Raw genomic sequence first — 24,996 nt, 5'->3', positions numbered from 1 at the left:
TGCCAACTTCCATCAAGAGTTCTGAACTAAACACAGGGAAGTTAGCTTTCTATAATCGTCACCAGAAATGACTTGGGACTCTTATTACTACACATAACATTCACTTCTTGAACTCAAAGAGAATTAAACACATTTCAGTGTTTTGAGAATTGTTAAACTTCAATCTCATATAAACCTCCCATTTTTAATATTCAAATAAAGGGGAAGTGTCGCTTCTTGTGAACTGGTTCCTTTCATTTCCACTCAATGCACTCAGATTCTGGTTTCCCACCCAAAACCCATCGTGGGACTGGAAGGATGAACAGAGGCAGTTATAATGGAGTACAGTTTTAACAAGATAGAAAGAAGGAGCAAAGGAAAGACCATTCCTTCCCCTTCCACCCCATTCCACACAAGAAGAGAACAAGAAACTGATTATATTAGCTCAAGAGAACCTCTAATGTAGAAACATAAGAAACCTCTAATGTAGGGATCCCTGGGTGGCGCAGTGGTTTGGCGCCTGCCTTTGGCCCAGGGCGCGATCCTGGAGACCCGGGATCGAATCCCACGTCGGGCTCCCGGTGCATGGAGCCTGCTTCTCTCTCTGCCTCTCTCTGTGTGTCTCTCTCTCTCTCTGTGACTATCATGAATAAATAAAAAATTAAAAATTAAAAAAAAGAAACCTCTAATGTAGAACCTCTAATGTAGAAACCAAGTAAGGAATGAAATGAGTGTCTGAAAATCTGTACACATACATAAACCTTCTGTGGATATCTCGATCCTTAGAGGTGAGCCATCAGGGGTTACCACTTCCTGGTCTGGCTAGAGAAATTACACAGGAGGCAGGCAGATTCCCACTCTTCTAATGCCCTAATTATGCACATTTTAGCTAAAGATGAATCTTATACTTCTCTTCTACCTTCTTTTCCCATTCCTCCCGACCCTGTCCATGATCTAACATGTGTGATGAAGGTATGACAGAGACACACAGTCTAAACCATCTCACTGGCTTGGATCAATGAAGTCACAACCTAAGTACTATATTCCACAGTTTTTCCCAAAGGCATTTAATATACTCATAAGCAAGATAAGTTAAATACAAACTGTCAGCAAAGATTACTCTGCCTGCATGATTTCTCCCCATAATGAAGAGAACACTATTTTAATGATTTGCATAGATGGGTAAATGATGAACTGAATAATGTCAGGGATATACAAGTGCAGAGAAGTGTCCTGTGCAGGTAAATATATTATAGGTATTTCATTTAAGCACACATTTAGGTGGCATCACTTAACATGTGTACTGATTTGACTTTGTTCACTTTCTCAACCTACTTCAATCTTAAAAATGAAGGACAGTTAAGTGTCTGACTCAGGCCCTGATCTCATCAGAATAGTCAGATTGAGCCCTTGCAATGGGCTCTGTGCTCAGGGGAGAGTCTGCTTGAGATTCTCTCTCCCTCTCTGCCCCTCTCTCCCTGTTGTAGGTGTGCTTGCTCTCTCTCTCCAAAGTAAATAAATAAAACCTTTAAGATATATATTTTTATATATTAAATATATTAATATTTATATATTATATATTTTTATATATTTCTATATATAATATTATATAATATGTACATATATATGTCTACCTTGGTAACTAGGGTTTGATTGATTGGGCAACAAAAATGGGTTACAATTATACTTTCTTACTCTCAATCACACCCTCCAGACTAGTGTAGGTCAATAGAACCTGTTGCAATTAGGAAAACGCTCTCTATCTGCACTATCCAAATCTGATAGACACTAGCCACCAGTAGCTATGAGCACTTGAAATGCAGCTTAGTGAAACTGAGGAACTGAATTTTATTTCATTTTAACTTGTTTTAAATAGTTGCACATGGCAAATAGTTGTCCTACTGGAAAGAGCAGCCCTAGAGTCTGCCCCAGAGAGGTGGAGAAAAGTTGGGCTCAGAGTCTGAATTCAATCCTGGGAAGTGGTCTTGGTTCTACTTCACAATACAAGCCCTGTCTGAGCTGCACCAGCTTGCCAAGGTCAATATTGGCCAAAGGCCGTGGTGTTCTCTCTTGGCTCTCTTCTCTATCTGTGACTAGATATCTGTGGACCATCTGCTCACTGGTTTTGGAATCTTCACCAATAGCTAGTCCCTATTTTAGGTTTTTATCCATTGTATCTGCCCTGTTCTTTCCAGAACTTTCCAATGGTTTTGTTTTTTCCTCTCTTTAATCTAAATTCTACTCACTTCCTGTGCATCACAAAACCAGCAGCCACCAAACCAAGTTTACATTACAACCTCTTTTATAACCCCAGGGCCAACAGCAAATATATATTAACTGCCCAAGGGGTGGGTTGTTCAAGGGGAAAAATTATCACTATTATATACAAAGATTATATATAATGTAAATGGATTAAACAAATAGTATAATTAACATATACATTTATAATAGGAACATTTTAAAGGGAGATTATATCAAGATGAAAAGATATTTTAATCAAATTCTAAAACCTTCCCCAACCCAGGAAAGGCACACTCATTTGAGAACCCTCCTGTGACCCTCCTGTCAAATGCCTTTACTGGCACTGTACTGCACAAAGCATGTCCAGAATGAGTTTGAGGTCAAACCTTTGCCTACAAAGGAAATTAGAAGGAAATTGTAGGAGATAAAATGCAGCTTTAGGTTCTGGCATTTGTCCAGCTTTGTTCGCTTCGGTCCAGTATTTTAAGAGGTAGGGAAGGGGTAAAAGCAAAGAGGCAGTTGCTGTGTTTATTATCTGGCTTGCTATAAACTACATGCCTCTAACCTACCCTTCCTCCTCACCTCTCATCCTGTGCATTGGAAAGTAATTTACTTGTCCTCAAAGCCCTTCCTCGAAGTTGAAAGAGTCAAATCAAATGAGCAGAAAAGATGGAAAAGTGATCTTCCCAGAAAGTATAATAAAAGCAAACTCAAATATGTTTCACTGAAGAAGAAAAAAAAAAAAAAACCACCACCACCACCATACAGCTTTAATAATAAACAGGACTCTAAGACATCTTTTGGGCAATGCAACACACACATTAGTGTACCGCCACGTCCAGGGAGTGTTACTGTACAGATGGGGAAAACAGACACCGTCGTTTCCCCAGAGGTCACAGAGCGAGGAGTGTGTAGCAGAGCCAGGATTAGAATGCAAAAAAGCCGGCCTCCCAGGCCAACACTCACACCACTTGGCCACAGCGTCTCCCCCGTGGCAGCTCATTTATCAACCACAAATAATTTCCCCATTACTTTTGTAAACAAGAGCAGCGCATCTCAGAGCAGGAGACAAAGCTCTGTCCATTTTAAGAAGAAGAATATGCACAATGCAGCAAGTGTTATATAATCAACGGAACGCAGACCAGCAATGGCAAAATAATCGGGAACACATTCTTTCCCACCATTCTCAGTGATGTAATTGTATATGCCCCTGGCTCAGGTTCACGGCGTTACTTAACCCAGCCTGAATGCTGCGGAATGAGTCCAAATCCTGACAGTTGGGGAAACTGCATCCTGAACGTGGCACCACACAGACCAGACGTGGATCCCACCGGACAGCAACCAGTTTGGAAACACCATGCCCTCACAGGTGTTTTTAGCCCACGCCTAAAAAAGTTACTCACGCAGCCATGGGTGTGATGCAAGAGTCAGAACCTGGCAGGATTTAACTCCTTTATGTTCAAGCCAAAGCTAATCCTCTTGCAAAGTGTAACTAAGTTCACATTTTTTCCCACCTAGCTACCATTTCATAAGGTGATTACTGCAAGCACAAGCATCGGTTATTTATATATCACAGATACCTGGGAAACATAAAAAAGGTTTTTATAGTAACAAAAATACATGAAAATCAATCGATTTCTCATTTTGGTTTAGAAGAGGGCATTTTCCTTCAGGACCATCTCCATCTTTTTAATTCTCCACAGAAGATAAGAAAATGAAACTAACACAGACTTTTTCTGTAAAAGGCAAACTTCTTCTTAAAAGGCAAGATAGTAAATACACTGGACTTTGGAGGGCAACACGGTCCCTGTCACAACTATTCCACTCTACCACTGTAGCATGACAGCAGCCGCAGACAAAACATAAATAAATAGGTATGGCTGTGTGCCAATAAAACTTTGCTGACAAAAATAGCAGGCCAGATTTAACCCAAAGGCCACAGTTTGCCACGTCTTAATCTAGGAAATGATTTATTTTCTTCCTTTTTTTATGTTGTTTCCAGCTCATGCTTCACTTCAATGGATCATTAATAGAAGATGATGCTATGCTAAATCACGAATGAACATTGAGGATTTGAGAGAATAAAGATTCTAAAAACATCACCATGGCACAGATCATCTTTTCCCGAACTAACCAGTGCACAGAGAAGGTCGACAGCCTCCAACACAAGTTCCTGGTGTCCAATTCGCGTGACCCCCAGCTCCTCAAGATCCTGATGCGAAATCTTCAGCAGCTGTTCTCCATTTATCTTCTCTCGTTCAAATTTGTGGACATACTGCTGCAGGCAATCATCTAACCCTACCAAAAAAAAAAAAAAAAAAAAAGCAGAAGTCCATTATTGTCATTTTGTTTCCTTTACTCAAAACACTGCCCACATTTACATGAACTTCAGGAATCTCCCAATTATGCTCCAACTATTTGACTGTCTATATGATGTATATCCCACCTGATGGACACTTGTCAGATGTGTCCTCATCTTGTCATCTCAAACAGGTCTGCAATGTACAGCTTAACATTGTCAAATGGATTTAGCACAATTTTATGATGGTTACCTCTCCATTCCCTTTCAACTAAAAGAATAAATGCTAAACCCTTGCCGACTTGGAAATGCAAGTTATGCATACTAGACATATGTCTGTTTGCTAAGCAGTCTTCCTTTGGGACATCATCCTTGTCCCAGCCCATATGCTCCCAGTGGACTTGGCAATCAAGATGCTTTGCCACAGTCTCTGGCCACAATATTTGACCCACCGGCCAGTTATAGGTTCAAGGATGACCAAGCAGAACCAATCAAAATCGTCCCTGACACAGGAAGATAGAGGTTCTTCCTTTCCAGTTGGAAGCCATAAGGACACAACTTTGGAGATGCTGGTAGTCATTTTTCTGATCAGCTTTCTGAAAATAAATCCATTTGAGAGGAAGAAAATATTCCAATAATATCCTATATGCTCCTAGATCTAAACCTGCTTAAGGATACTTCTATCCCTACTATTTTTTCACTTAAATTGAAATAAATTCCCTTTAGAGCTTAAGCTTGTTTGTGCTGGGTTTCTGTCCCTTGCAACTGAAAAAGTTCTGATGAATACAGAAACCAAAGGAGAAGATACCAGCAGTGGTACCAGAGAAAGGCAATGTTAAATGGGTTAGCTCATGGGACTTTTTCCAGGTCAAATACCACTTCCAACAGTGTTGTATTTTAATGTTCTTATATAATGATTGAGATAGATAAAATAGGTAAGACTAACAGGACTTGGGTATCTTTATGCCTATAGAGAGAACTCCCTGGTCAACTTGTTTCAAAGGTTTTACTAGAATAAAATTTTACAGAGTCAATTGGTCTATTCAAGCCTAATAATGAAAGCCACCTTAGTGTTTTCAACAATGAGGCTAAAAAATGTTTAACCCCAACACAGAGGATGAAAATTCAATTGAACTAGCATAAAGTATGTAGAAGGCATGTTGCTGTCCTCTGCCACCCTCAAACACACACACACACACACACACACACACACACACTTACTTCACTTACCCCCAAGCTCTGCCATGTGGGTACTCTAGACTAGGAAAAGTAGACACAAGGTCTAGCACTTAGTTTTGGCAATACTAACGTCTATGGATCTTAAAAGCTGATGTGCTAGCTTAAATGATAACTTTCACCATTTGCCTCCCGATAAGATACAACAAGAAGAACAATGTCCTTACAACTATTTGGGACTACCAAATATAGGACGAGGTGGTGAGAAAAAATCACTTTAAGGTGATTTGGAACCCCCTCATCTTCCCTCAAGTGACACCTATCTAGCCAAGAGGCTCTATCACACAGCAAGCAAAGTTAGAGACACTGACATGAATCCAGCTCCACTTTGATGGCCATGAGCCACAAGTGGCCATCAGGGTGTGTGAATCAGACAGGCACTGGACGCTACCCAAGTCAGCAGGTATGGAGATGGATGCCACCACCCTGGCCCCAGGGCTATAGGCACTGTGTTCCAGAGCCCTGACACTCAGGGCCATCTGCAGAGGGGTGGCATCTATCTACAATCAGCAATGGTGACGAGGGCCAAGAGCTAAGGAGAGCCTCCTGACAGCTCTCTTCACAATTTATAGATGACTAAATTAGGGTACATGGGGGCTACATAACCTGTCCACAGGCACACAGCTGGTAAGATGCCAAGAGAAGGATTTTTATAGCCATCTTCTTCAGCTCGCTATGGAAGAAAAGGCTTCAAATGCAAATCGAGACCTATTTGGCACAAGCTCTGCTCTTTCACATTCTACCCAGGGAAACACAAGATTATAAAAATTTCTCTCCAAGCATCTTCCTGAAAAAAGCAGTAGGGTCTAATTACAAATACTTATTAAGAGAGAATCACAAAACCTTAGAGGTACTTAGAAGGCACTGTCATTGAATCCAAACAATTGGGTAAGTACAAGCAAAAGTCTAAATTACTATGAATTTCACCCTAAATCACTTAGCCAGTTCTAAGCCAGATCACAGCCAATATCCTGCAATTGCCTCTCCATTGGGATGTCCTCTTCCGTTGCCCAGTTTTAAGCTTTAAAATGAATTTTTGTTTTAATGATCATAAAAGTTTAGGACCATCATGTAATACGTTTAAACTTTGTTGTGGCCAAACTGTTTCTCCCCAAAGTTATATGTTGAAGTCCTAATCCCTGTTACTCAGAAAGTGACTGTATTTGGAGATAAAGCTTTAAAGATGTGATTAAGTTCAAATGAGATCATCAGGTTGGGCCCCAATCCAAGATGATTGGTGTCCTTAGAAGAAGAGGAGACATACATGGGGGCGAGTCTGCGTGAAGACGCAGGAAGAAGAAAGCTATCTACAAGCCAAGGAGCCAGCCCTGCCGACACCAGGATCTCAGACTTCCAGCTTCCAGAGGTGGGAGGAAATAAATTTCTGTTGCTTCATTACCCAGTCCATGGCACTTTTTTATGGCAGCCCCAGCAAACCAACACAAATGTAACAGTCTTTCGGTTCATTATTCACACACATGTCATAAACTCTCATAAACAAAACAAACAGGGACCAGTAGACTTAAAGTTCATGCTTACTGTGCCAAGCAAGCTCACTGTGCAAAGTAAAGTATAAAACAGAGATTCCTGTCAGTTTTCATGTGCAGAGTAAGTCAATCCATTAAAATTAAAGTGAAGAAATGGATGCAGCATGGATGTTCATTAAACTTTATGCGCCATGGATGTTCATTAAACTTCATCCCTGAATAATAAGTAGAAATAAAGATGAGGCCAGATTCCTCTTTTAATTAACTGAAGGGTTTCACTGAGGGAACAGGATTTCAGAAGTAGCTTGAGAGCATGAGGAAATATTCTGGACACAGGGAAGGGGGAGGTGCGATGAGGCTTCTTGATAGGACGAAGGTTGTAAATATGATCAGAGAGAGAGAACTTGAACAATACAGACGAACATTTCCCTGAGAGGAAGGCCAGAATCTCTTTAAGGATTCTGGGGGAATATAAATGACCTAACCTCAAATAATCAAAAGATCCCTGACATATAGGATTATCAATTGGGAATGCCATGTCGCTACTGACCTAAAAACAGCATCTATAGTGGCATGAAGACTTCCTCCCAAGGGATACGTATGTTGAATATGTTCAGGTTTAAATAATGTTGCCCCCAGTTTTATTATCCCAAAATGTTATGGCCTATTAGTCATATCCCACTGATCGGAATACAGTCAAACATTTGTAAACAGCTAAATTATTTAAACTGTTACACAGCCCCACAAAGGAGGAGAAAATCCCTAATTTCAAGGAAATTGGTCTAATCATTTTAGAATTTGCAACACACACTTTGACCTCTTTGGCATATGTACCTATTTGCCAGATCCTTGCTTCTAGGAACTTACAGAATGTCTAGCAGAACTGAGAGAAACACATCATTAAATAAAATTAAACACATTCCATTTACACAAATTAAACACATAATGCAATGTGCAATAATCAGGAAGGAAAAGGAAAGGAAGCTCCAAAAGAATGCAAACCACAGTGAGGGAGGCCCAGACTCCCTCCACTGTCCCCAGATCTGGCAGTGAATACTCCTGAAGTTTCAAAGAAATCCCAAATGGGAAAAGGAAAGAAAGAAACCGCTCACCCCAGTGGTAGAATGAGACAAGGCAGTAGTTATGAGCCTGAGTATCAGTACTGATCCCACTTCTTGCTAACTGGAGAAAGTTCCTTAGTTCTAAGATTTGGAAACCACGGGTAACAACACTACCTACTGCACAGATTCATAATGAAATGGAAAGGGTTGTTATCTGGAATGGGCTTAAAATACAATGAAGCACATAGTAAATACTCTGCAAATACTGTTAAATACAAAAATGTGATTTATTCAGCTCCTCAATTTGCTAAGTGTTCAGAATAAAAGTTGCTAGGGAGACACAGAAACTCCCAAATGCTTTTAGGCAGCCACTCCTGGGAACACAGTAAACTAGACAACAGCTCACATTACTGTCCTCCCTAGGAGGTGTTTCCAAATATGGGAGCCTGCCATAATCATCGATTCCACCTGAAAAATGTTTTCTGATTTATACCAGAATAGAAACATCATGAAAGCTGAGGCTTCCTATTGTTCTCTGTTTATCCTCCAGCATCTAGAACACTGCCAGTGCTTAATACTATCTGTAGAAGTACATGAATGTGTTAAGAAAGACAATGAACTTCACAAAAATATTAATGTCACACCAATGGACAAGCCACCTGATTTTGCTTTCCCATGCGAGTTAGTAACTAAAGAGAAGGAAACTGTGATATCATCTACAGGTACATGCTCCAAGTTTCCATGTTTCAAGATTAAAGAAGGTCATGTCAACATTAAGGAAAAGTATCATGCACAAAACAAAACCCCAAAGTAAAATTCCAGACCTTGACAAGATACTTGCCCCATACTAAAAATGATTCTTTATTAATTAATTAATCTCTCTGAAGTGTGGGAAGGCTTGTGTACACAAAGATTAAGAAGTTAGAGTAAATGATCCACTATAAAAAACATAGAGCTATTCTCTTCTTATTTTCTGCAGGAGACGACAATCAGATCATTGATTACATCATCTTCCTTTCTGCTGGTGAGGCCCCCTGGAAGGCCCTCCCTCTCCATGGCTAGGCTTTTGGCCTGTATGCTCAAGTCAGCAAAAACTATAGTTCTACAAATATAGTGAGCCTGGAACAGTCTTACAGTATTTTACACCTAATACTTTTTTTTTTTTTTAAGAAAAATTTTTTAAAGATTTTATTTATTTACTCATGAGACAGAGAGAGAGAGAGAGAGAGAGAGAGAGAGAGAGGCAGAGGGAGAAGCAGGCCCCATGCAGGGAACCTGATGTGGGACTTGATCCCGGGACTCCAGGATCATGCCCTTGGCTGAAGGCAGGCACTAAACCGCTGAGCTACCCAGGGATCCCTACACCTAGTACTTTTTGATCACTGACTGAAGCATGTTTTAACCAGAGGGTTTTTTCCTGTTTGATTCAGAAATTGGTTAAGCTAAAGCTTATAAGCTCAAGTCTCATTCAGGACTTTTAAGGGCCACAAGTGACAGACAGATGATGCAAATAGGATCCAGGGACACAGTGTTGTTCAGACGCAGTGTTGTTCAACCAGGAGAATCAATTACAGATCACACAAATTCAATTTAGGTCAACACAATTTATGGTACAACTATCATGTGCATGACTTTCTACTGCGAAGGAGATGAGGAACAGATCAGTTTTTGATGAGCTCAATCGGAGGCAAGGAAACAAGACTTGGGTCACATATACGTGTGTGTGTGTGTGTGTGTGTATATACATACATATAATATATACATACCTAAAATATTATATATATGTATATATTATATATATTTATTTTTAAATAAATATTATATATATATATATGTGTGTGTGTGTGCGCATCTAAAATATTCTTGGAATTCCCAACACTTTTAAAAACATGAAACAGTAAAGACCTGACATCAAAGTTCTTCTGCCTTCCCAATTGGCTGACACTCCAGATCCAATTTGTTAACAGTATCTGACAAACATGGTCTTTTGCTAAAGATTAAAAAAAAAAAAATCAAGTTTCCAACAAAGCTCAACATGGTTAAGCTTCTATGTGGGCATAATATGATTAATGGAGCAAAACCAATTTCAGAGCATGCCAAAATTCAGCATCATGCTGTACTGGTAGGACCTCCAAGGGCCCTTTTATGAAGTGAGCCATTCAACTCTATCCCTTTAGAATGACTTTTTTTTGTCATCCTGGTTTTAGTGAAGTCTCTAGACCTTAATTTTAAAACTAGCTGATAAAACTGGCTTAAATATGGTAATCTAAGTTTTGGCAATAACACTGTGTTTGAGACATGGGGGTGTGTAATTTTAAAGGATTGAGGAATTCTTCTTGCCTGGTTGGACTGGCTCTTGAATGACTGACCTTTCCTAAAGAGTCAAAACTACAACCAGTGTCACTAGGTAACATGGGGGAGAAAGGGAACCCAAGTGCCACCTCTCAGGGGCAGCCTGAGACAGAAGGGCACACACCTAACTGTCCTGTTGCCTTTGCACCTGGAGGCCTCTGATAGTAGCACTTCTTCCCTCTAGTTTAGAAGGATCCAACTTCTTCACAACCCCATCCTCTGTCCCCTGTCAGTCTATCCACTCTGAGGGAAGAAACTGCAGCCACATATACCCTTTTTTGGCTCAAGATCCACTGTCCTCCCTCATAGATCTCAAGAGGACAAGGAGTAGCATGAAAAGCAATACAAACTACACAGTGCAGATAATACAAGCACAAGGAAACTATCAAAAATGGTAAGCTATAACGAGAATCACTTGAAATGCGGTGTCACATGCCATTTGTGAAGAATCACACCTAAATATGTATTTGTCTTGTGATTTTTTTTCTTTTTAAAAAATGTTTTAGGGACGCCTGGGTGGCTCAGCGGTTAAGCGTCTGCCTTCAGCTCAGGGTGTGATCCTGGAGTCCCAGGATCGAGTCCCACATTGGGCTCCCTGCATGGAACCTGCTTCTTCCTCTGCCTATGTCTCTGTCTCTGCCTCTCTCTCTCTCTCTCTCTCTCTCTCTCTCTCATGAGTAAATAAATAAAATCTTTAAAACTAAAAAAAAAGTTTTAATCTTTAGCTTTTCCTTTGGAAATGTCTATTTTTCATGTTAGGTTTTATAGTATCCCTTCACTCTGTCCCCTTCATCATATGTGACTGTCACAGCTAAGCCCTCTTGCCTAGGTTTCTACAGTCATCTAAGAAACCGGCTGCCATGCTCAGTCCCCTCTTCCTTTTAATTCATCCTCTACCATTCCATCCGAGCAAAACCATCCTACCCTTTACAGATCCAAGTCCGTGAGCCCTGGAGGGTCTGTCCTCTTCCAAACTTCCCTGCACTCCCACTTTTCTGGGACATTCATTTTTCTGGTGAGAATGTAGAAATGCTTTCTCCAAAAGGAACAAAAGTATGACTCTCAGGTTAGCCAATTCAGATCACGGGCCAAATTCGGCCCACTGCCGGGTTTTGTAAGTCAAGTTTTATAGGAACACAGCCACATTCTTTCGCACACATACTGCCTCAGGCTGCCTTCACGCTACAGTGACAGAACTGAGTGTGTGACAGAGACCAAGCGGCCCACAAGGCCTCAAATATTTACTATCTGGCCCTCTACCAAGCCCTGGTGTAACTAACAGCAGTGACGAGTACAAAGTGATGATAAACCTGCCAAGTGGAAAAATAGACGAGACCGGGATTTAAGTGAATCTGTTTTTTTCTTTTCTTTTCTTTTTATATTTTTCAAAGAATCATTTTATATAACTACACTGAATTAAAAGGCAGAGAAAATGCTATCTCCCCTCCACCACAAAAATCCTAAACATGTTTCAGGACACCTCTTCAACTTTTTATCTATTTTATTTTACTATTTCCTTTTGGTCAGTTCTTTTTTTTTTTTTTCTTGGAATAATGATAAAATTCACCAATTTTCAGTGCACAACTAGGTGAATTCTGGCAAATACATACCATGATGTAACCACAGCACAATCACGATATAAACACTCTATCACCCCCAAAAGTTCCCTTTGCTGGTCAGTTCCCTCCCTGCTATCCCTGGGAGTCACTGAACTGCTTTCTACCAAAAGGAACCTTATTTCTTATTCTGGCCTTTACTCCATGGCCTGCCTGTGTTACCCTGGTTAAACCACTTTTCTTCACAGTTCTTGGGCTCCTCAAACACGGATGAGCTGGCTCCGATTAGAACTGACACCCATGCATACAACTACCCACGGCTCTGATTTTCTCAGTCATCCTGCCACACACCTCTGGTTAAATGTAATTTGAAGAAAGAGGACTACCACACAATGCCTTGAAAACTGGATTAGAAGACCTCTTGGTTCCTTTGAGGTCTACAAGTATATGCTCTTATAAACATGTCTGAGTTAGCATGAGTTACCTTCACTTATAATGGCCAAAAATGCAGAAGGAAAAAGATTGCCCAGAAACTTAAATCTCAAACATCCTCAGAGCCGAAAAATAATGAGCAAGTGAATGAAGTTGGTCTTGGGGAAAACCCTGTCCGGTTTTCTGTGCTGATTAGAGTCCGAACATATGAAGTCATCCCTATGGCTTCTGTTGCCTTCAAAGCACAAGCTGGATGAAACTCAAACACATGGAAAGAACCAGGAACGAGAGCCCTGGAAGCCCAATTAAGAACCAACCAAGTTCTTTCACTATATTATTTATGGAATGAGCAACTGCTTTTGAGGAGGAGGGACATGGTACTGGACGTTTTTTAGAGCACCAAGCTGACAGCACAGTAATGCTGAAGACCAAGTATAAGTCTGTGCTCTTAACCATTTGGGAAAAGCTGGTCCACAAATCACACATCACTAAGAGGGTACCAAATACGGAGCAATAAACCCAGGCTTCAATTTCTTACAAGAAGCAATAACAAGGAGAGCAGACGGCAGTCAGTATTTTGTTTCTAAAGCAAACTCAGCTTTCTTGCTAATAACTAATGCCTTCTAAGACTTCTGTCACTCCAAAGACATCAAAAAATGTAACCAAGAAACAACCACTCTTTAGGTTTCACTGCAGAAGCAGACAATCCATTACCGAAACAAAACTTGGAAACAGCAAATATATCCATGCCAGGATAACTTAAGGAGGTAAAAATAGAAAGACTACCTTAGCTCAAAGATTCGAGTTACCCAGAAACGGTCAGTCAAATGGCTTGCCCTCATTTGAGGTTTCTGCACTGGTAAGTAATGCCTTCCAGCTGGCAATTTTCACCAGGAAACTCTGCGTCAAAGTAGGCTTTGCAATCTGACCCTGTCCCCTCCCACCCTCCAACAGATGCAGCACCACACTGTGAAAGGGACCCATCCTGCCATCTCTTAAGCATCCTGAGTCTAGCCACGAAGGAAGTAGTGCCCTGAGTGGAGACATGGGAAATGAAAGCTGCATTGTCTGCAAACATCTTTTTCAGGAGATCCTGATCCAGAGCTAAATACTAAAAAAGAACTGACAAACGCAAATCCTGATGCAAATCAGAAGCAACCAAAGAACCAGTGGTCTAAAAAAGATGATCAGAATTCAGAATATAGGGCAGCCCGGGGGGCTCAGCGGTTTAGCACCGCCTTCAGCCCAGGGTGTGATCCTGGAGACCTAGGATCGAGTCCCACGTCAGGCTTCCTGCATGGAGTCTGTTTCTCCCTCTGCCTGTGTCTCTGCCTCTCTCTCTCTCTCTCTCTCTCTCTCTCTCTCTCTGTGTGTTTCTCATGAATAAATAAATAAAATCTTAAAAAAAAAAAAAAGAATTCAGAATATAATGGCAGTCCCGAATGTTCAGCTTTGAGTCCTCCTCCACTGCCTGCTGCCCTCAGAAAAGTATCATGAACATGAAAAGGTAACACTGAGGGCAGGGAAGAAATCTGACATTGACTTATGTATGTCTCAGGGTGGCTACTGTGTCTGTGTGTATACAGGCTTATATAAATATCCCAGTAGATGTTCAACACAAAATGCAAAACAATTTTTTCAGACTCCAAAAATAAAAACAAAGTTGTGGAGGCAAACACAAAAGATTTCACAATGCTCTAGGGGGAAAAAAGTGTACTTTCCAAGGCTGGTTGGTGTAATTCAGTAACCAAACCACTGTATCCAATTCTGCAATGCTTGGACCAAAAGGGTGGGGGGGCAGGAAGAGTAAGATGTGCAAGAGGAGAAAAGAATGTACTTCTCTCAATCTAAGCTGTGCCTTCTCCTGCCTCTACCACAACTTATTTTTGTCAAAACTATAAATTAGATTTGCTCTAAAACCAAACATTGGCTACAACTCTTATCACTGGCATGCTCAGTGAACCGAGGGAAGAATTAACTAGTTCCTCACACACAGCAAGCCTAAGTTTCTAGCACTAAGGAGAATCAACTCAGTATGTGGACCAGGCAGTGACCATGGCAACAAGCCTGGAGGCCAGCCTTCATCTCTGCCCATCACTTGGGTGTCCACACTGCCCAGGGGAAAGCCCCAGTGTTGGGGGGGGGGAGACACAACACATGGATCACTTCCGTTCCACCTGGGCCCATCAGGGTTTCCAGGGAAAAACTGCCACTTGCCTAGCCCTCTACCAACACTGCCATCATCACTTCAAAGTGCACAGTCCCAACAGCTGGGCTGCATGTTAAATGAAGCCCCTGGGTTAACAGGAGGCTACACAGTTTATAGAGCACCCGCACACACGGTATCTCATTGCTCTGTGCAATGACCCTAGGGAGGATGCTGGCCAGGTTGTAATTACCTCCACTCCGTTGATGAGGAAGCCAAAAGGAGAGAGTGGGTTCCCCAGGACATCATGCCAGTAAAAAGGCAAGGTTAACACAGAGCCCAGGCCTCAATCAGGCACCCAAACCCTTGTGGGGTCTGAGGTAGTCAACGAAGAAATGAAAGGATGCCAAAGAGACTGAATTAAGCACATTATTTCACAGACTATGTTTCAGGTACCATGTTGAACACCACAGAAACGCTGTAACATACAACTGATGTTCAAGTCACTGAAGATTAAAGGACTGTAAAAAAAAAAAAAAAAAAAAAAAAAAAACAAGGAAAGGACTATTATTAAGCCTATTTTATAGGCTAGGATCAGCAGTAAGGCAGAGTAATTAAGGAACAGGGCCTCCGGGGCCAGACTGCCTGGACTCAGCTCTGCTACTTCCCAGCTGTGTGACCTTGGGAAAGTTACTTAACCTCTCAGTGCCTCGGTTTTTTCATTTACAAAATGGAAAAGATAGCAGTACCTAACTTGTGTGGTGATCTGGATGATTAAACATGTTAAATATTCTTAAAGCACTAACAACTATGATGATAGACACACAGTAAGTGCTATTTAAGTGTGAAAATAAAAATTTTAAGTTTTGTGTATTGTTTTGTTTTTTTAAGACAAGAAAATGGGGTTCAGGGATGTTTTAAGTAACTGACCTGACATTATACAACCAATAAGAAGCAGAGTCAGGATTTCAGCCATTGCTGAGCACTGTGCAGAGAAGCAGAGGAGCCCATATGGGACCAGGAGGGCTGGGGGTCAGATGGCAAGAAGCTGACATCATGAGCAGCTGAAGCTTTTTTGTGCAGCAGGAGATGGGGGCCACGAGGATGCTGATACAAGGAGGATGAGAAAAGCCAAAAACACCTGCTAATTTGGGGACAGCGGCCTGGGGCAATGGAGCTAGTTATGAGGTATCATCAGTCTTTTCTGATTTTTTTAAACGATGGCTTTACCGAGATAGAATGCATGTACCATACAATTCACCTCCTGCATTCACAAGTCAATGAGTTTGGGGATATTCAGAGTTGTACAACCGTAACCACAACGATCTTATTAGTACATTTTCAATTGTGCCCCCCCTCAACCCGTTTCACCCCCCTCCTACCCCTACCAATGGGAAACCACTGATCTATTTCTAAGCCTGAGGATCTGCCTGGCTATTTTACATAATGGATTCTAGACATTTCCCATAAATAGAATCCTACAATATATGGTTTTTTGTGATTGGCCTCTTTCACATAATATAATGTTTTCAAGGTTCATTAAAGCCTTCTCAGAACAGTTTAAATGCCACTCCCTTGCTCCTAGCCCTGCTGGCTTCCCACTGCACTTGGGAAAAAATCCAAGCCAGTGAAGTCCGTTTTGGTCTGTTAGCCTCCTACCTGCCTCTCCAACTTCACCTCGGGCCACATTCTCCCTCGACTACTATGCTGGACACTGGTTTTATCTACTTCTTCCAGCTCCTGTCTACCTCAAGGCATGTTCCTTTCACCGAGAATGATCTAGCCTCCTGGTACCTCAGCCTCAGCTTCCAAGAGCACATCGCAGGAGGCCCCAGTTGATCCAGGTGATAAGATAGCCCAAAGATCCCTGTTCCTCCCTATGAATCCTGTTGGCTTCCTTCATGGGACTTGGCAAATTTGTGGGTTGTGACTCGTTATCCCTCATGTGCCTCTCTCCCTCTCTGAAACACAAGGCCAGGACCAGGCCTGTCTTAATTATTCACTGTGGCACCAAGCACACTCCCTGGCACAAAGGCAGCACTCCAATACTATTTGGACAGAAGAGACAAAAAGAAGGAAAATCCTGGTTGAGAATGAAGACCACAGCTTCAGGGTATAAATCAATGAGGTTGTGTTCTTCTTGATGAACCTGTCCAACCCTCTGCTTCTCCCATTCCTCCATTAACCCCCTGTGACAAGAGCTGTGGATATCCACAACGGGAAAATAGAAGCGGAAGGTCTCAGCCCTTGCAGCTTACAACATGGCAGGGTAAGAATCTTTTAGGTTCTTTTTTTTTTTAATTTTCTTATTTGAAAGAGAGAGAGAGTGCATGATTGGGGGTGTGGTGGGGGGCAGCAGAGGCAGGGGGAGAAGCAGACTCCCCTTGGAGCAGGGAGTCCAACACGCAGCTCCATCCCAGGACCCTGTGACCATGACCTGACCCAAAGCAGACGCTTAACCAGACTGAGCCACCCAGGCGTCACTCTTTTGGGTTCTTCCACACAAAATCCCCACAAGTCTGCCACAATTATGGCTCAACAAAATGTCAGCTCTAGTTCTCTGAGTGACTGAAGTAAAGCCTTCTCCTGGTTCTCCAGAAAATCCAGTTTTTACTACACCCCAGGGGCCAACACAGAATGTCCATGTCCTATGATACTTGAGTGATGTTAATTTCATAGGCCCTTTTATTTTATAAAGTCCCCTTTGTATCGTGCAGAGGGCAGAGAATGGAGGCCTGTGGCTCTCATCTCACCAGCTATGTGACCTTAAGCAGATCTTTTCATCCGCTCACCAGTGTGTAAAGGCAGGGGCTGAAAGGTTGATCCCACAGTCCCACCAGCACTGTACTTCTAGGATTCTATGATCTTAGGACACTACCTCCCTCTTCCCATCTTCGGAATCAGTAAGAAACCAGTATCATCCAACCGCCTGCTGACAGAGAAGTCAAGGGCTCAAATATCAAAGCCAGCTCCCAACAATAGGACATGTAACTGGCACTGTTTTGTATATAGTTACTGACAAGAAAAAGTAGTACTTTTGAGGCTAATATATTATCAGATTATATAAGCCCAGAAACTGGAGCAGAATTTGAAAGATGCATCATGCCTAATAAAAAACCGTATCCTGTGCCACAGGCCCCTCTGGAACCCTTCTTCATCTTCATGAAGCAGGGACAGCAGTGCCTGCTCCACTCTTCCTCCCACAGAAGGCGAGACAGCTGACCTAAAGAGCTTTCGCAGCTATTCAAAAGAAAAAAAAAATTTCCTACGTGGAACCATTCATTCAGAGGCACCGTTCAAATCCTAGATTTTTAAAGTATGCTAAAGAAAGTCAAAGACCTGAATGAGCCATGAAGCCTAAACTTCCAGCAGCCTCTCAAGAGAAACATCCTAGTATGAGAGCACATGTGGGTAAAAACCTCAAAGAGGTCTGTGTTTCGTCTTGAGACCTGCAAAATTAATGGCTTCAAGCAAATTTTGAAGTCTTTAATGTGAAATACAATAAAACTGACCTCTCACCAAATACTGTGGATAAGAAGAAAGCAAGTTTTCTATGACATAAAATTAAGAAAAATAAACTTAGAATTGGGAAAAATATACAAAATTACACACATAAAATAGCAAACAATTAAATGTCACTTCCTACATGGCAGGCTCTTTTTCAAGACTTAGATATATAAAAACTTTCCTCCTCCTCCGGTCCCCATGAGGGAGTACTATAGCCTCTCACTTCAGAGATGAAGACCTGAGGCCCAGAGAAGGGAGGTGACCCTACCCAAGGCCACACAGAGGCAGCGCTCACACCCTGGGGGCCAGGGGCTCTGCTCTTCACCCTCATATATTGCCTCTCTGTGCTCCAGTGCAGAACATTCACCCACAGTCCTTTAGCTGATCTAAAGAAAATACAGTTTTGTGTAACAGGAAAGTGTACATGTCATTTCAGCTTAGTTTACTGCCTGTGGTTACCATCAGACATTGTCATGGCAATGTAAATACAAATGGCCCTCCCACCTAGATGGGTCAGATAAGAAAATTCACAGCTTCTACAGACTGGTCATTGTTCATATCCTGACATTATCAACCTGTGTCCCCATTTTCCTAGTACCACTCTAAAAGACACGTAAGATGGAATTTTGTTTTCTAAGAAATCCAAACAGAATTCTTTTCTAGCTCTTTCCATTTGGAATGCAGCTCCAGAAACAGACCCTAAAGTCGGTGGTGATCATAAGAGAGTAGTCATACACCAATAAAACTGACCACCTTTAAAAGATCAAATATCTGGGTACCTGGGTGGCTCAGTCAGTTAAGCGTCCTGAGTCCTGACTCTTGGTTTTGGCAAAGGTCATAATCTGGTGGTTGTGAGATTGAGCCCCAGGGTGGCTCCTGCTGAGCGTGGAGCCTGTCTGAGAGCCTCTCTCCCTCACCCTCTGCCCTCTTCCCATGCCTGCCACTCTTGCATTTGCTCGCTCTCTCTCTCTCCCAAAAATAAATGAAGGATTAAATATCTGCAGAAGTCACAAGACTCCCTCGATTTCCCAAAGTTACTTTTCAAAAACTTTAATATAGAAAAAGGCAAGTTTTCTTTCCGGAACATTCAGCCCCTTGAGGTCTTCTGCAGGCATTAGCATTCCAAGAAGAAACAAAGGCAGAGAGACAACACTCCATGGAAGAGAAAACACAGCTGTCAGTACACGTCGACACCTACCTGTCGGCTACAGAAAAAGAAATGAAAAATGAAAAAAAAAAACAGCTCTGTTTGCGCTGTGCTCCCTAAGTGGAGAAGAGGCCAGTTTACGGGGCTCAGGGGCTGACCCAGGTCTTAACATACACACAAGAACCAAAGAAGCACCTGCCCTACAGAAGGCAAGCTGCAAAGACTGGGAAAGCCATAGAACTGGAGGGTTCACTGCACCCTAGTCTGGGACCCAGGAAAGATCCAGGAAGCTATTCTCCCCCACTTGTATTTTTCCACAGAGGAGAAGAAAATATGGGGGTGCTGTTCTATATAAAAAAGCTAACCACGGAGAACCAGCAGGGCAGGGTGCAGGAGGCAGGTATGGAGAGCTCAAGAAGGCAGCTGAAGCTCTGGGGGAGAGGACACACAGTTTCCATGGCTCCTCTGTGCCATCCTTACCACCCCGAGTCCATAAATGAAACTACAGCTCCCCAAACAAACATTTTCCATGGAACCTCCTACCCCATCCTCCCCAAACACCACCACCTTGCCTCAGAACTCACAGAAGTTTGCCCATTTCTTGTCTTGGACAGGCACGGCACTACCAACACAAGTTTTCTGACTCAGAGTTCTAAAAGAATGACATTTTTCCCTAGAATAAAGAATTCATTCCATCTGAGTCAACTTAGATATATTTATTTAGCATCACCTACAGGCTGCTCTGCAGTGCTCCTGCAGCGGGAGGGGAACGGGGAACTTACAAATGCCCTTGGGGGTTCTTGTCACCCAAGCAAAAACCATAGGTCATATTCCTAAGAGGTAACCTTTTGAAGTGATTTGCATGAGGCTTATGCCTGACAGGAAAGTCCCACATCTGAAATGACATTTTTCTATTGAAAGTGAAGTCTTTGATTTAAAACGTATTTCTCTAATATAAATATTACTTATTTACACCATATATAATTTAGTATAATAGAGTACACACACACACACACACACACACTCTGCCAAAGAGTACAAAAATGACACATGTAAACACAGAAGAGGACCAGAACAAGGGTTTAAACTCAAGTCTCAGAATGTGGATCCTATAAGGAACAGAGGAAATGTTGAGGGTATGGACTACACCAAATGTTCATCTTCCTAAAAAAGTCCTCTGCTAAATCTCTGCCTGGCTGACTTTCTCAGGTCCTCCATTCTCAACTCAAATGTCACATCTCCGTGAGGCCCTCCCTGACTGTCTAATCTAAAAAGTCCATCTATGTGTCACGGTCATGTCTATCATGCTGCCATCTTATTTTCTTCTGAAGACATCACTATTTGAAATTACCCTGCTGATTAGGCTAATGGCTTCCGGTCTGTCTCCTCCCTCTAATCCATCCACATCGCAGAGTTAGGGTTCTCAATGTCCTTATTAGCTGCATATCTGCAGCTCTGGGAACAGGTTCTCACTCGTAGGAGGAGCTCAGTAAGTAACTGTTGACTGAATAAAGAATGAATGCACTCTTGTGCTCCAAAGCAACAGGAGAGCATGCTAGAAGCATGAAAATACAGTAGGTCAGACATCCTGGGCTTGAAATCCAGCTTGACTTCTTAATTTCCTATGGGTCTAGGGACAGTTACTTAACCTTCAGAAGTCTGTTTTCTTAGCCATAAACTAAAATAACAGGAAGTACTGAGTTTGTAAGTACTTTGTAAATTATGAAGTACCTTATCATTATCATTATTATTATTATTAAAGACATTCTGAGTCAATATTTATAGTGGCACGAAAGAAAAGGCTCATTAGAATAAATCCTTAAGGGGCACCTGAGGGGCTCAGTGGTTGAGCATTTGCCTTTGGCTCAGGTTATGATCCCGGGGTTCCGGAATCGAGTCCTGCATCAGGTTCCTTGTGGGGAGCCTGCTTCTCCCTCTGCCTGTGTCTCTGCCACTCTCTCTCTGTCTCTCAGGAATAAATAAAATCTTTTAAAATAAATAAATAAAATAAATCCTTAAATAGGTGTGTTAATCTGGCAAGAGGGAACTTTCTTAACCTTAACCCCTTTCTGCAACGTTGGCCTTTGACCGGCTCCCTCCCAAGTGTGTGACAACTTGTTTACACATTGTAGTAGAAAGCACAGCATGAAGACCAGGGTTCCAGCCCCTACACTACCATTCAACTGCTTTATGTCCCATCCTCTCTCCCTTATAAATGAAAAATCATCTCAGAGTCCTACTGTTAATATAAACATGCCATGCTGTGCTGTGCACAGCAGCTTACAGCGGACCCACGTCAGTCTGTGTTGAGATTCTGGCTCCAAAGGCCACATGGGCATGTGGGGAAGGCACAATCCTAGTAGCAGAGAGTCAAGGACAGGAGCCCCATTCCCTTAGCAGCAGCAGACACTACATCTCTGCACAAAGCCTTCTATGACAGTCACACATTTTTATGCTGCCAAATCTTTTTATTTTTTATATTTTTTAAAAGATTTTTATTTACTTATTCATTAGAGACAGAGAGAGGCAGAGACACAGGCAGAGAGAAGCAGACTCCATGCAGGGAGCCGGATGTAGGACTTGATCCTGAAAAAAAAAAAAAGGACTTGATCCTGAGACGAAGGCAGATGCTCAACCACTGAGCCACCCAGGCATCCCATTGCCAGATCTTTTTAAAGGTAGAATTCACATACCACAAAATTCACCCTTCTTAGGTGTCCAAATAGGTCGTTTTTAGTATTCTCACAGGTTTTATGACCACTATCTAATTTGAGAACGTTTCCATCATCCTAGAAGGAAACCCCATACCCATTAGCAGTGACTGTCCATGTCCCGGACACCCAATCCCTACTCCCTCTACCTATGGATTTGCCTATTATGGATGTTTTTCTACCTATGTGGCCTTTTGTGTCTGGTTTATTTCACTCAGCATAATATTTTCTTTTTTTAATATTTAAAGATTTTTATTTATTTATTCATGAGAGACACAGAAAGAGGCAGAGACACAGGCAGAAGGAGAAGCAGGCTCCCTGTGGGGAGTCTGCTGCGGGACTTGATTCAGGGACTCCAGGATCATGACCTGAGCCGAAGGCAGACACTCAACCACTGAGCCACCCAGGCATCCCAGCATATTTTCAAGGCTTATCCATATAGCATGTAATAATGCTTCATTCCTTTTTCTAACTGACTAATATCTCATTGTATCAATATACCATATTCCTTAATCCATTCACCAATTGATGGACATACGGACTATTTCTACTTTTTGGCTATTATAAATAATGTTGCTATGTGCATCTGTGCGTAGGTTTTTATGTAAACATATGTTTTTAGTTCTCTTGGGTATATATCTCCTATTCTGAAAGAATTTTTTGAGTCTCATGGTAACTCTAGGTTTCATTTTCTAACATTTGCCAAACTGTTTCCCACATGGATTGCACCATTTTTCATTCCTACTAGCAATTTAAGAGGGTTCTAATTTCTCTGTTTTCTTCACCAACACTTGTTACTATACATCTTTTTAATTCTAGCCATACTAATGGGTATGAAGTAATATTTTATTGTGTTATCAGATTTGAACATCCAAGTCTTCAATAAGTACTCAAAACCAAATGCCACAGAAGGGAAAAAAATTGGATTACACCAAGCCAGTATTCTCAAACTTCAGTCATTCAAGAACCATCTACATGATTTTGTCAAAACTGGGTGCCATTTCTACTATCATGTACTTAATTTTTATAAATCAATTCATTTTTAAAAGAACCTTTAAATCACTGTTATTAATTAGTATCACTTGCCACAAATAGAAAGTATCAGAAACATATAATGTTGGACCCTGGCTCACGGGTGCCAACGTGTCCCGGTGGACGCCCCAGAGACTCAGACCCCGGCCTGGTCCCACTCACGGGGGCGGGGGTGTGGGGTTTCTTCAATATATAATAAAAACCAAGTTAGCTGGATAGAATTGTCTCCCAGGGTCTGCTTCTTCATGGTAAGAGAGAAACTGCAAGTGACACGTGTCCAAGACATGCTGGCTACAAACACAGTCTTCCCTCGGCTTAGCAAAACTGTCTAAAATCATCTCCACTACTATCTTGGACTCTGCACTTTGGAAGAGACCGCTGTAACATTTCATGAATACCTTTCCTGAAAGAGGTGGTCAGAAAATAAGTTCCATTGTGAGGATTATGCTGAGGGGCTTTTAAAAAATGCCCTAAACCGCATATTTTGGTAGCTAGTTACACTCAGCTGAAGGGTATCCCTTCTTCACATTAACAAACTTTCTTCAGCAAATTTCCAATAAGTTGGTCCATACTCTAGCTGCAAGCATCTGGCTCTTCAAGTTTCAACAAAAACAGCTTTCAGAGCAAATATATGTAACACGAATTAAAAGTAAGAGCACCTGCCTTTGGGTAGGCAAGTCCAGGCAATGCGACCCGTAATGTGACAAAATGCCTCATGGGCTTGACAGACAGCACTGGCCCCGAGTGTAATAAAAAACACAATGCCTTATTTGTGCTCAAATATATTCAGCCTTCCTCACCCAACTGACACACGTACTATTTATACACAAGTTAGATTTTAAAAAAAAAAGTGACAGCATATTTGGGCACCTCCACATGTGAAGACTAATTATCATCTGTCATCATCCAAGCTTAATAAAATACTAAATAGCATATTACATTTACAGAAAAAGAGTGAGGATGAAATGTGAAGGTATCCCATTGCCTTCTTTACGTGGGCACTCCTACTCAGCCCTCTGATCTCAGCTCAAACACCCCTTCCAACAGGAATATTTCCCTTGCCTTCAATGCAAAACCCCTGATTATGTATTTCATGGTGCTTTTCTTTATAATTTAATATGTGCATGGTTGGTATTTGTCCCCCAAACACAAGCTCCATGAAAACAAGAACAGATTGGTTTCCATCATCATACCCTCAACGGCTAGGACAGTTCTTGGCACAGAGCGGGTAATCAAGAATTAATTGTTGAATGAATGAAGTCAAAGGATGTCACAATTTTATTATATATTATATATGCCTTGGGCATGTTTAGAATGACTACTAAAAGTACATTTCAAAAGGACACAAAGCAGGGACTCTCAAACATCCTAAAGTTTCCTGCTACCTGACAATCCAACCCATCCCATTTAATAGAAGCCTCTCTTTTTCTTCCATGTAACTTCCAAACAACTAAGCTAGGTACCTGAATCGATCTATGAGCCTTTATGGAAGGCCTGAGGAGTGGAAGAGGGTTAGTGACAAGGGTAAGGAAAGGGGAAGAAAACTAAAGTTTAATGAGTGGATACAATATATGGCATATTCCTTCTGAATCTAAAAAAAAAAAAAAAAAAAAAACACTTTTGTTAATCACCCTGGTACAACTGAAACTTAAAATTTCAATAACTTGCTCAAAATCATATGGCTAACAAATGGCTACACAGGAACACTGATTCAGTTCTTTGTGAGCTGAAGAAGTTACACAAGTGCTATAGAAACACACAAAGTTAAATAGGCTTAAAAGAATAAAGTTTAGCTGCGAGAGGTGGGGGA

The 24,996-nt window shown here is 41.6% G+C and overlaps 1 protein-coding gene across 3 annotated transcripts in view; it reads right to left on the bottom strand.

The window, feature by feature from the left end:
- CNKSR3 (CNKSR family member 3) overlaps nucleotides 1-24,996 on the bottom strand; it is an 88,354-nt gene that overhangs the window by 31,395 nt on the left and 31,963 nt on the right. For all 3 annotated transcript variants that reach the window (XM_072767462.1, XM_072767472.1, XM_025997822.2), the window contains one exon: nucleotides 4,355-4,518. In XM_072767462.1, the coding sequence (XP_072623563.1) occupies nucleotides 4,355-4,518 (164 nt within the window). The remainder of the gene's footprint in view (nucleotides 1-4,354; nucleotides 4,519-24,996) is intronic.

Source organism: Vulpes vulpes, chromosome 1 (assembly GCF_048418805.1).
Source record: "Vulpes vulpes isolate BD-2025 chromosome 1, VulVul3, whole genome shotgun sequence".
Taxonomy (NCBI): domain Eukaryota; kingdom Metazoa; phylum Chordata; class Mammalia; order Carnivora; family Canidae; genus Vulpes; species Vulpes vulpes.
The sequence above is the reverse complement of the archived record's forward strand: the minus strand, read 5'-3'. Positions and strand labels throughout refer to the sequence as shown.